The 12,197-nt window shown below is 46.6% G+C and overlaps 2 protein-coding genes across 2 annotated transcripts in view; one reads left to right on the plus strand and one right to left on the minus strand.

Annotated features, from left to right (window-relative positions):
- The window catches only part of LOC106120997 (uncharacterized), a 17,140-nt gene extending 9,899 nt beyond the window's left edge, over positions 1-7,241 (minus strand). Inside the window, exons 1-10 of the mRNA XM_013316469.1 lie at positions 7,068-7,241; positions 5,720-5,861; positions 4,967-5,058; positions 4,245-4,354; positions 3,792-3,984; positions 3,489-3,571; positions 2,630-2,766; positions 676-815; positions 300-453; positions 13-224 (exon numbers count right to left, since the gene is read on the minus strand). Of these exons, the coding sequence (XP_013171923.1) occupies positions 13-224; positions 300-453; positions 676-815; positions 2,630-2,766; positions 3,489-3,571; positions 3,792-3,984; positions 4,245-4,354; positions 4,967-5,058; positions 5,720-5,810 (1,212 nt within the window). The 5' untranslated portion in view covers positions 5,811-5,861; positions 7,068-7,241. The remainder of the gene's footprint in view (positions 1-12; positions 225-299; positions 454-675; positions 816-2,629; positions 2,767-3,488; positions 3,572-3,791; positions 3,985-4,244; positions 4,355-4,966; positions 5,059-5,719; positions 5,862-7,067) is intronic.
- Positions 7,242-7,632: 391 nt separating this feature from the next.
- Positions 7,633-11,971, plus strand: Npl4 (nuclear protein localization 4). The gene is made up of 11 exons (XM_013317018.1): positions 7,633-7,733; positions 8,062-8,328; positions 8,608-8,756; positions 9,361-9,533; positions 9,616-9,831; positions 9,929-10,121; positions 10,324-10,457; positions 10,538-10,698; positions 10,778-10,969; positions 11,064-11,347; positions 11,518-11,971. The coding sequence occupies exons 1-11, from the start codon at positions 7,689-7,691 to the stop codon at positions 11,531-11,533; spliced, it is 1,830 nt and encodes a 609-aa protein (XP_013172472.1). The 5' UTR covers positions 7,633-7,688; the 3' UTR covers positions 11,534-11,971.
- Positions 11,972-12,197: the final 226 nt, after the last annotated feature.

Here is a 12,197-nt window from a genome sequence, read left to right on the forward strand (position 1 = left end):
CGGGGCACTCACGAAGAGGGCGAGAGCGTGCTGCTCCGGCGGTGGCAGGAGGTCGACGCGATGGGCGTAGGCCAGCAGCGCGTGATGGCGCCGGTCCTGGTGCAGCAGCAGCGAGACGTCGTCGCGCAGCGCCGCCGCCGCCAGACAGCGCACCACCGCTCGCCGCGCCGCGCCGCCCGCCTTGCCCCCCGCAGCCCCCTCACCACCCTCCGACAGCACGCGTCCTGCACGTACAAGTTATTTGCAACACAAGTTATCCGGCGGAGTGGACAGGTGAGAGGCGAGGTGGCGGCGCTCACCGATGAAGGCGAGGAAGTCGTCACCGAGCACCCAGCTTCCCTCGCCCAGCACCAGGTACTGACGCAGCTCGTCCAGGCTCTGCCGCTCCTCCACCGACAGCTCCAGCCCCGCCGCCTCCAGCGCCCGCGTCAGCCCTGCGAACTCCGCCGCCGCCTGCCACAGTTTTATTTATTTGTTATTGTGATCGTATCGTGTTTACGATGATGGTCCACGTGTTGTGCGCTGTGTGCATTGTATGCGCTGTGTGCATTGTGTGCGCTGTGTGCATTGTGTGCGCTGTGTGCATTGTGTGCGCTGTGTGCATTGTGTGCGCTGTGTGCATTGTGTGCGCTGTGTGCATTGCGTGCGCCGAGCGCATCGTGCAGCAGTACTCACGTCGATGTCACGGTAGAGGATAGGCGGGTCCCGCGGCGTGCGCTCCGGTTGCTCGGGCTCCTCGAGAGCGTCGGGCGCGGCGCCGGGCGGCCTCGAGCTGGGCCCCGCAGCCTCCTGCCGCTCTAAACATTCAGCCATCTCTGAAACGCATACAGAGCACTTGAGATATGTCTGCGACAACATATTCCGGTCTATAACATCATATTATTGCGTGTTACGGTACATTGTTGTTGACGGTTACGAATATTATACCAGTGCGATAATGTCTCAAACAACCACCTTAATAATGCTTAAATACGATAGTAATTTTGCTCATTATAATCTTCGGGGGCGGGGGCGGGGGCGGTGTGCGGGGGCGGTGTGCGGCGCGTCATGCAACACGATACAAAAGTAAGCAACAAGAGACGAGAGGTGTTGAATAGCTACGGAAGACGCACATCATCGAACTAATATCACAATTACAGCACCTAATCAAAATTGGTAGATTTAGGTGTAAAAGCACAAATTGCATTCTTATATAGTGTACATATAGGTATTTAAAAACACGAAAGCTACTCACTCAAATATAAAATCTCTTGAAACCGTGCAGAATAAAAATATTTTTACAACACAAAACTACAAGATTATAAAAGCACAAGTAGTCGATCTCGTTGCGTTTGTTTTCTGTAGCTTGCGAGCACCACCACGCCGCGTCCGCCGCACCGCCCGCCTCGCATTTGCCTCGCCGCCGCGTTTATTTTAAGATTGATGACCGAACGATGAGACAGACAGATTATCGCTCGGACCACAGTAAAGTTTATTGAAACCGTTAGTGTTTCTACAAAACTTGGTAAATCATACTCAGAATTGTAAGAAAATCACAGGCGCACGCGTTGAGTTGAAGGCGATAGATGTAGCAGGTTATGTTCCGGCGCGGAGACGTGCACTAGCGCCGCCGCAGGTCTATTTCGAGGTGCAAATGATCGCAAACGATGCCGAGTATATCGGTCGTCGGCGGCGTGCGAGTCGCGTGGCGGCCGCGGCGGGCTCCGGCGGGGCATGCGGACACCGCTCCGTGCGCGCTCGCCCCGCACTCGACCCGCGCTGGCGCTGCGCCAACTACGCTCATGCCTCTCCTCACTTTTCATAACCTCTCACTTATCCAAATTATTTTACTAAATTTCGGCTTTTGAACTTGTCCATTTCAACAATGACAGCACCTCCCCGCGCTTTTTCGGATTCCATAGAGAGCGCTCAAAGGCCGGCACACACCACTTGAGTGTCGTTCAACTCGCTCGGTATGCGTACATCGCTTTTACCAAACTTACAAAGCTACAAAAAGTCGCCGATTGGTCAATTTGTTAGTAATTTAAACACTTCGATAATACAAGATAAGGTAAAATAAACGGCGGGAGAAATTTAGTGCCTTTATTTAAATATAATTGAGCCAACCTTCGCCTATTTCCAAACGCGCTGACATGTCATATACATCTGACGCGCTGATATATCGAAATATAGTTTCAGTCAGATATATAATATATATAAATATAGTGTTAGGAAGAAAACCCGACACTGTGCCGGTGTACTGGCGCAACACTAGCCTTACTAAAATGTCGGCGTTTATGTCCCCCCACTAATAATTCTGACACTTGACTTGGTAACGAAAGCGCGCCATTCGCGCCAAAGTTCCAACTAATAATGTCAAAAGATAGAAACATAAAATGATTTTACTAAACAATTCAAAAGAATTATTTCGTCAATAGAAAACAGCAGCATTCCCTGTCGGACGGCGACATATTGCGTGTTAGCAGACAGTCGGGTCAGATCGAGGTAAGAAAATTAGGAAAAAATACTAGACAGTGTGCTCACAATAATTTGTATCCATCGCCGCAGCGCACCTAAATGATATTACAATGTGTAAGGTGACCTTTTGTTATGTTAAGTATAGTAAGTAGGTAAATGTACAGAGACTGACCCTGGTGGTGGTGGTGGTGGTGGGGACGAGCGCGGCGGTCCTGACGGCGGTCCTGGCGGCGCTCCTGGCGGCGCTGCGTGCGGGCCAGCTTCTCGGCGAGCGTGGAGCGCCGCTGCTCCAGCTGGTGCGACTGCAGCCTGCCGACATCGCGCCGCGCGCCACGCACCGCGCGCACCGCACGCACCGCACGCACCGTACATCATTTGCCCATCACTTACTACATTACACCACCTTTTACTACCAACTAAATGTCATATCTTATCATATCTTACAACTTTTTTATTTTCTCCGAACTGTTGTACTCGGTACTATCGTACTGTTCTCGTATCTCGACACGATCTCCGCAGGTATGAGGAGAGGTAAATTACTTTCAAATTCATTGCTCGAAAAACGCGACAAAAAATACTTTTATATTCCTAGAAAAAAATATTTTCTTAAGCCTATACTTTAAGCGTGACTAATCGCGGTCCAGCCAGCTTTATCCCGATGAGCCAGATAGGTTAGTGCGCCGAGACGATGTAACATAAACATGGGGTCAATGTAAACACTCGGCACTCGGCACTCGGCACTCACTCACAATAAACTCGTAATAATAGATTAATAATATTTATTATTGACAAAAAAATGAGAGGAATAGAAACTGTGCGTCAGAAGGGTCCCGGCGGGGGCGGAGGCGGTGGCGGGGGAGGGAGGCGCCGCCGCATGTCGCGCCACAGCGCCGCCGCCCGCACCGCCCCGCGCGCCGCCTCCGCCACCAGCGCCGCGCCGCGCCCGCACACGCTGCGCACACACCGCGCCTTGCACCTCGCACCTCGCGCACACGTCGCCGTCTGCGTGAGGTGCGAGGCCAGCTGCTCACCTGGCCTCCTCGATCTGGTTGTTGAGCGTGAGGTAGTCGGGGCTGTCCTCGCGGCCGGCGCGCGCGCCGTTCGTATACGCAGCCTGCACACACGGAGGACGCTAACTTTACTCTGCTACCTGTGCGCCTCCCGAGGCGCGAGGCTCGCTTCTAACATTGATATTAAACATGCTTTGCAAGGGTTGTTATTCGTTATGATGTTACGAAACCTGTTTAAAAGCTTCGTGTTGAACTTTTTCGGCACTCTAAGTTTAAAGACTTAAAGTTTTTGTAAGCGCTAGCGAGACACGTGCGTGTACTGACGGGGGAGGTGTCGGGGGCGGGGGCTGGCAGCGCGCGCTCCAGCAGCGCGGCGAGGGCGGAGCGCAGCGGGGGCGGCAGGTCGCGCTCGGGCTGCGCGACGATGTGCTGGGGCACGCGCGCGTCGCACAGGAACTGCGCCACCTCGTCGCTGAAGTGGTTGCAGTTGTGTTCCAGCAGCCGGTACGCCGCGCCGCTGCACACACAAGCACGCACACCCGTCACAATTAACCTTTACCGTTTCTATAGGAACTGTAGATTTACAAAATTACGCAAAAGTCAGCCGAAGCATATGGAGATATAAGAGACATTCTACGGTTATCTCACGACGACCATTTTTGTTTGCTTTTTTAGAAAAGCGATTAAAAAGGAACGTTATTATCGATGCTATTATTTTTTAGGAACTTGTCAATAGATAGTTAGAATGGCAGGCAACGCAGGTAGGTAGGTACTGACGTGTAGGTCGTGGCGGCCAGACCGCGCAGGTAGTCGGCGAACACGGGCCGCGACACGAACGTGCTGCCCAGCCGCAACACCTGGTGCGGCGCGCCCAGCTCCGTGCCGCCCTGCTCCGCCGCATTCCGTCGCATGACCCATGACATTATTGAAAACGGCTTTTACTTGCGAACTTAAAATCGCTCTTTATCTGTTTCTAATTTGTTAATAAATAAATGAAAGTATATACCACATTCCAATACAATTCGTGAATCATAGATTGTCAATTGTCTATAGACTGGGGTTTTGATTGGAATCCGGTATGAAAATAAATAACGCGCAATACCTAATGATCGTCCGTCGCATTACACTACAACTATATATATAAATAAATGTACTCGTGCAAGTCGCATTTCACATTTCATTTCAAAAGTTAAATTAATTTAATTTCTAATAGAGCGAAACAACATGTGACTTATGCCGCGATCTTTATATATGCGCGAACTGATGAACGTGCGTAAAACTATTTGGTTATGTATAGTCGAATTAGACTAATGGCAGGCCACTAATCTAGTAAAGTTACCTAAATACTTCCAAGCTCTATCTTGTACGGGGTTATCGATATTAATATTATTGAATTCCCTGAAAGTTTTTCAAATCGTATGGAAGTGTAGTTTGCATTGTAACATTCATTATTTTTCAATAACAAATTAAGGAGCGAGCGATCGCTGCAGGCGACTGACCGGCGCGCACTGCGTGATGCCGCCGCTGCCGTAGAAGTACTCCCGCCCGAAGACCACCACCGCCGTGTGCCACACGCCCGCCACCTGCCGCCCTGCACACCACACACGCCTCCACTGTTACATCGCCTTTTTCTACTTTATCAATTAATTAACAGTAATGTTTTATCTAGGTAGCACTAGCACTAGCTGTTACCCACGACTTTGTATGCGCGGAATCATAGACATATAAAAATGTTTCATCAAATCACTTAAAAGTGATGAATTTGAAATTCCTTTTCCTTCATACATATGTTAATTTATGAGATAGAGTAAGGTTCAAGTAGAGCGCAAGCACGTAGTAATGCAACTAAAAATGTTATCGCTCGTAAACATACTGCGTATAGAAAGAAATAAACTGTGTAAAATTAGCATTGGATAAAAACAGAACAGGAAAAGTGGCACAAAGCTAGAGCGGCGATGTGTCGCGGGCGCGCGCCGTCTGCCGCGTGCCGCGTGCCGCGTGCCGCACCTGCGTAACCCGAGCCCGCCATAACATAACAATAAGACCTAACATATCTATACAGTTATTAATAAAATATAACCATCTTAATGTAATATAGAAAAATATCAATTGTCGCATACTTAATGTATTTAAGTACATTTTTTAATTTTTTTATTTATCTCACGCTGACGAAGTCGCGAGCAAGAGCTAGTTTATAGTAAAAATACATCGTATTTGGAGGGCAAATAGGTAAACAAGAGTAAGAGTGTGACCTAGAATAGAAGGAGAGAGCAGCGCAGCCAGGCCGTGAGTCAGGTCGTACACATAAAGTTCGACAGGCGAACCTTCCCCCTCGGCTGCCATACTTGTTACTACTTGTGATGTTTCTATCAACTATTTACAACAATTCTGTAACTACAAAAAAAAAAATCATTATCAATGAATCTTTTCATATGAAAAGGATGGACAGCTTGATATTTTAAACACAAATTTTTTTGGAAAGATTGGACAATAATACAACAAAAACCTTTAAGTAACATTTTGAAGACATGATGTCCTCCTAATATTATAATGTTCACACAGAAGGATGAATGGACAGATGGATGTTTGTTTGTAGGTATATCCGGAACAGCTAAAAGGATCTTGCTGAAATTTGGCATAGATGTAGAGCAAAGTGGGGAAGAACACATAGGCCACTTTAAGTTTTTTTTTTAATTCCGTACAGACTGGGTCGCTGGCGACAGGTAGTATTTTACAAAATATTTTTCTCAATACAATACATAGCGCAGTCAAACTGACTTTAATTTTAACATTTATAAATAGTGTTATTCTAATGCCTATGTTAAGATATATATTGAAGTAAAAGCAAAAAAAATAAGAGATTGCACAGTGGAAGTGAAATTTGTTATCATATGAACAAGGGACAAATAACAAGTGAGCACTTGGATTGATAAATGTGAGAAAACATTGAAGCTAGTTGTGATTCAACATTGCACCTACACAAACCCTTGCACCCAATTTAATTTGTTAACATAGTGTGCTTTAGGAAATACAATATTCAACACACAATATACAATTGATATGAAAATAAACCATCACTGACTAAAATATTGACAAAATAATAATAGTATTATAATTTACAAGTGGCAATTCAAAACAATTAACATTAACAATTAAATTTAAATTCACTATGCGCCACTTTTTCATGCGCCATTAAATGTTATAATATTGCTCGGAATTTATATAACTGACACAGTTTTGATTTTGTATGTGTTTAGCTCTATTTCAGGTGCATATTGAAATTGAATGAATGTCATAGGTACATATTTTCTACAATAACCAAAAGATGCATTCGACGATTCGAGGCACTGTGCAGTGCTCCGCCGGCCACCATATTACTATCACTACGCCTAAGCCACCACCCTTTAACACCGTCATCGCTAGCTAGATCCACCCTATTGCTGCTTGACGCACACAATTTTATAACTTAATCGAACTATACACTTCATTTCACACTAAGATTCTTTAATTTATTTCATTTTATATTAGATTGATTTATATTTTATTTTAGAACGCTCTTCTAGAAAATATATTAAACATTTTTTATAGAAATATTCTTACCTGACTACGCGAAGAAAGGAGTAGTACCGAGGTTTGAATTCGAAATTCCCACGCAAAGAAAACCGCTGCCGAACTACAGAAATAAAAATAGCTTATATTTCTATTCCTTTCATTTTTTTAGTCATTCATAGTTCTAAAACTATCTATAAAAAAGCGTTTTTGATATTCAGCTAGTTTGACATTGACACATTGTTATTTTGCTGTCATTCCAGACATTTCGTTTTATAAATTAATAGAAATTTATTACATCCTTATTAAAGTTAATTATTTTTCTAATTAATAATTGGTTTTACTATCGTATCTATTCTTTTTAAATATATAACTTTAAGTGATTTAGATATTGTATGTTGTTTTTGTAAACTCATTAAGTTTGCGATCATAGTTGACGTAAAAGTCATACCTAATTCAAAAAAAATGCTTCTGTATTATCATTTCTAAAACCTAATATGTTATTAATTTTACGTTATTGTACAGAAATAATCTTTTAAGTGAAAAAAACCATAAATTATGAACGTATAATTGACTGGATTTTGTTAAGTCATGTCATTGTCAAGTCATTGTCATCAACACCATAATAATAATATATGTCAGATGTCAGTTTAGTTTGTATTGCTGTGGTGTATGTATAGTAATTTACTAAATAGAATGTCAGGATCTAAAAAGATGGTAATTAGTTATTTAAATCAAATCAATTAATATTGGTTTGTTGTTCAATACTTCAATCACATAACATACCCATATAACTTATTATATAAAAATTGTGGTGTCGCCAATCTAATAAGAATTTTGAAAATTGTTTTATAATTTTAAATTTACGTCGAATAGGTAATGATTGTATTTTTGGTAGAAATTCTTAAGAAAAAGATTTTCTTGTGACAGTAATTTGATTTTGTTTCCTCAGTGACTCAGCAGTTTAAGTCGGTACAGACTGAAACCGAGACCGTAATCATTTCTGGTCAAGCTGACGATGCTTACGTTGTATTGTGATTTTCAGACGCTGCGAGTCCAGTCGCCGGAAGGCACCTCGCGCATTGAGGTGCTGGACACAGATGTTACGTCGCGGTTATATGAACGAGTCTATGAAATCTTACGCCTTAATACCTATGGATTTTCCCTGTACCGCGACCGCCAGCGCAAAGAGGAGATTATTTCTAGCAAATCGCATCAACTTCGTGAATATGGCTTACAGCACGGCGACATGTTGTACCTAAACCCGGTGAATGGTGCAGTGTTATTTGACCAGCCATCCACAAGTGCAGAGGTATGCTTTTTTTTCAGAACTTATAACATTTCTATTCACCTGCACATAACTTAGAAATTCAAACTTTTTTTTCAAGTGAATTAATCCACTCTAGGCTAGGGTGGTTAGTTGGTGTAGAAGTTGGAAGAGAACCTCTGACTTCTATTACTTATATTATTCCTGTCAGAAATGTGCAAACCACCGGGTTATGGCCTATACAAGCCTTCACAAAGAAATATGCAAACTGCCTTTTAAATCTTAATCTTATTAGTCATGTGTTGATTTAAATAAGTTGTGTAGGATAACAACAAGCCATCAGGGGAGCCGGTGGGCGCGGGTCCCTCCGCCTCAAGTGCGCCTGTGACCGTCCTCAAGCCTGAAGAGGATGAAGTGGATTTGGAGCTGTACAAACTTTCGGGTGCCATCCAGAGAGAGCGAGATGACAAATTGTAAGTTTCAACATTTTATTTGATAACTAGACTATCTGCCTGCTATTAAAAAAGGTTAACTAGCAGCTTATGTGTTCTTCCAGTCTTTTTTCACATGAATACCAAATTTCCGCTGAATCCAAACATTTGCATTTGTAATATTACTAACATGTATCCATTTGGTTATTTTGTGTGGGAAAATGACTTGTTGTCACAGTACGCATTGCATTACTAAGAGTTTTGTGTAACTGTACTCTATTATTTAGGACTGCTCCACAATCCGTTATTCTTTTATAGAAATTTACAGTAGAAGTATTTTACAGTAATGTAAACTTCCTATTAATATTTATTTAATTGTAGCTGTCGACCGCGTCTCCGTCCGCACGGAGTTAAAGAAATGCAATTAGTAGCCTATGTGTTCTTCCAGACTATGTTCTAAATCTATACCAAATTTAATTGAGATCCAAGGAGTTGTTTTCTAGATACCATTTAACAAATATCCATTCATGTACACATTTGCTTTTATAATATTAGTAAGATTTAAATATAAAAATCAATATTTGATGAATGTTTCTCCTCTTTGAATTTGTACATGAATGCTTGCTTGGTGTTATTGTTTGCGCAGATGTCGGCACAACTCGAAGGGGTGCTGCGTACACTGCTCGCCGCTGGAGCCCTGGGACGAGGGCTACCTGCGGGAGCACAACATCAAGCACATGTCCTTCCACGCCTACCTGCGCAAGATCACATCGGGAAAATTCATTTCTTTGGATGAACTTTCGTGCAAAATCAAACCAGGTTTGGCAATCGGTCTTTATGTAAATGTCGTAGTGTTATTTAATAAAGCTGCAATGAGTAAGTGTGCGGGGCGTGCGCGCAGGCTGCAAGGAGCACCCGCCCTGGCCGCGCGGCATCTGCTCCGCCTGCCAGCCCGGCGCCGTCACGCTCAACCGCCAGCCCTACCGGCACGTGGACAACGTGCTCTTCCAGCGCCCCGCCCTGGTGGAGCGCCTGCTGGCTTACTGGCGCGCCACCGGACACCAGCGCCTCGCCTTCCTCTACGGCCGCTACGAGCGCCACCCCGACGTGCCGCTCGGTATGCCGACAATGAACAAGTGTATATCGGTTATTGTGAGCGAACAGTTGTTCTTGAATTGTTTGAAATATGTGATGGGTGGGGATGTGTCGCGCAGGTATACGCGCGCGCGTCACTGCGGTGTGGGAGCCGCCGCAGGAGAGCGGGCGCGACAGCATCGTGGTGGGCGAGGAGCCGCACGCCGCGCTGCTGGCAGACCTGGCGGCCCGGCTCGGCCTGCGCCGCCTCGGCTGGATCTTCACCGACCTGCTGCCCGAGGACCTGGCCGCCGGCACCGTGCGCCATCTCAGGTCATTTCTCTCTCCCCTCTTTCGTGCAGCAGTCGTGTAGCTGTGTGCCAACTGAACGTCTTTCTTACGGTTAATCTTGAATACAATAAAAACAATTTGACAATAGTATTTATTACATTTTCTAATATATATCGTAACGCGGTAACAAAAATACGTAAGAGCGGTGAGCGGACTGAGCAAGGTGCGCTGGTGATGTCGGCAGGGGCGTGGACACGCACTTCCTGTCCGCGCAGGAGTGCATCACTGCGGGCCACTTCCAGAACCTGCATCCCAACGCGTGCCGGCACGCCTCCTCCGGGTACTTCGGCTCCAAGTTCGTCACCGTCTGCGTCACAGGTGACCTCTTCTGCATTGCTGTACATCTGCCCATCTGTACTCGACACTCGACAGCTGGTAACATGTGGGGATGTGCGCAGGCGACAGCGAGAAGCAGGTGCACCTGGAGGGGTACCAGGTGTCGGGGCAGTGCCAGGCGCTGGTGCGGGACGGCATCCTGCTGCCGACGCGCGACGCGCCCGAGCTGGGCTACATCCGCGACTGCAGCGCCCAACACTACGTGCCCGACGTCTACTACAAGGTGCGTCGTCCGCGTCCGCTCCTTGTGCCGCGACATACTGGCTTAATCATTGTGTGACTTGTCGATGATGCGGTCTCAGGAGCGCGACGCGTACGGCAACGAGGTGGGCGTGTCCGCGCGCCGCGTGCCCGTCGCCTACCTGCTGGTGGACGTGCCGGTGGGCGTGGCGCGCCAGCCCGCCGCCCCGCCCGCCGCGCCCGCCCCGCCCGCCGCGCTGCACTCCCTGCGCGACCTGCACCGCCACATCGAGGCCGCGCCCTCCTTCCTCGAGGTAGGATAGGATCGCACCGTCAAGTTTGCGAGTGAGAGACAAGGACAAAGACAGAGAGCATATTGTGTGGGATTGTGGCATTGTGGGTGTGCAGGCGATGTCGGAGCTGCACGTGCTGCTGTTCCTGTGCACGAACGAGGCGCTGCCGCTGTCGCTGTCGTGCGTGGCGCCGCTGGTGGAGGCGGTGCGGGCGCAGGACGGCGCGGCGGCGGAGCGGTGGCGCGCGGGCCCGCAGGCCGGCACGCTGCTGCAGCTGGCGCGCGCGGCGGCGGAGGGCGAGGGTGAGGGTGAGGCGACGCTCGCACCCTGGACCTGCGCGCTCTGCACCTACCACAACGCGCCCGAGCTGCGCGCCTGCGAGATGTGCGCCATGCCGAGGTACTTCCTTCCTCGTTTCCTCCTCGTGCGGGTAAATGCCCTTATGGAACGAAAATGACCACGTTTGTTGCTATATTGGTTATTTTTTTTTCAAAAATTCTCGAGCATCGCTGTGATGGTGGGTCGCTTTGTGAATGCAAGATGTAGCAGCGCGTGCGTTTGTGTTGCAGGAACGACGGCATGTAGAGGCGGGCGGCGCGCCCCCTCGTGCTGCCTCGTGCTGCCCGGCCGCTCCACCGTACTTTGCATGGGACGCCGAAACTTTCCCGAGACTTAATATAAAGATTATATTTTTATAGTCGATAACTCCTTTAATTCCACAAATGTGAATCGAAAACTTTATATGTTTGAATTTTACCAAAACTGTCGTACATTAAAGTGAAATGATCGGCGCTGAACTAGTATTCAGGCGGTGTGAGAGCGAGAGCGAGAGAGAGAGAGAGAGAGAGCCGGACACATGATTCTCAATTTCTCTCATTGGACAAATGATTCTCGCTGAAATTTGGCGTGGTTATAGAACAGTGTGGAAGACCACGCAGGCTACTATTTTAACTTTTTATAATGTGCCCGGACGCAGACACGGGAGACAGCTAGTTTATTCAATAAACTGATTTGTAAGATTAACTGTTGGTGTGATTTGGAGCCGGTTACTTGTTCTGTTGAACGACGATGAGATAACTTTATAATTTATTTTATCGCTGTAATATGCCACTATAGGAAAAAAAAGGAGAAACGCGTTTTTAAATTAAAATGTAGTATAATTTTAATTTAACGTATATGTATATTTTCGTACAGTCCACGAGGATCTTGTCGCAGGCGGAAACTGAACTAATGACGTCATCTCGACATG

Source organism: Papilio xuthus, unplaced genomic scaffold (assembly GCF_000836235.2).
Source record: "Papilio xuthus unplaced genomic scaffold, Pxut_1.1 DF826945.1, whole genome shotgun sequence".
NCBI lineage: Eukaryota > Metazoa > Arthropoda > Insecta > Lepidoptera > Papilionidae > Papilio > Papilio xuthus.

Coding starts and splice junctions, on each gene's coding strand:
- Npl4 (XM_013317018.1), top strand. CDS start 7,689: ATGTATAGTAATTTACTAAATAGAATGTCAGGATCTAAAAAGATG. Junction 8,329..8,607: donor AGCCATCCACAAGTGCAGAG/GTATGCTTTTTT, acceptor TAAGTTGTGTAG/GATAACAACAAGCCATCAGG. Junction 10,970..11,063: donor CCGCGCCCTCCTTCCTCGAG/GTAGGATAGGAT, acceptor GTGGGTGTGCAG/GCGATGTCGGAGCTGCACGT.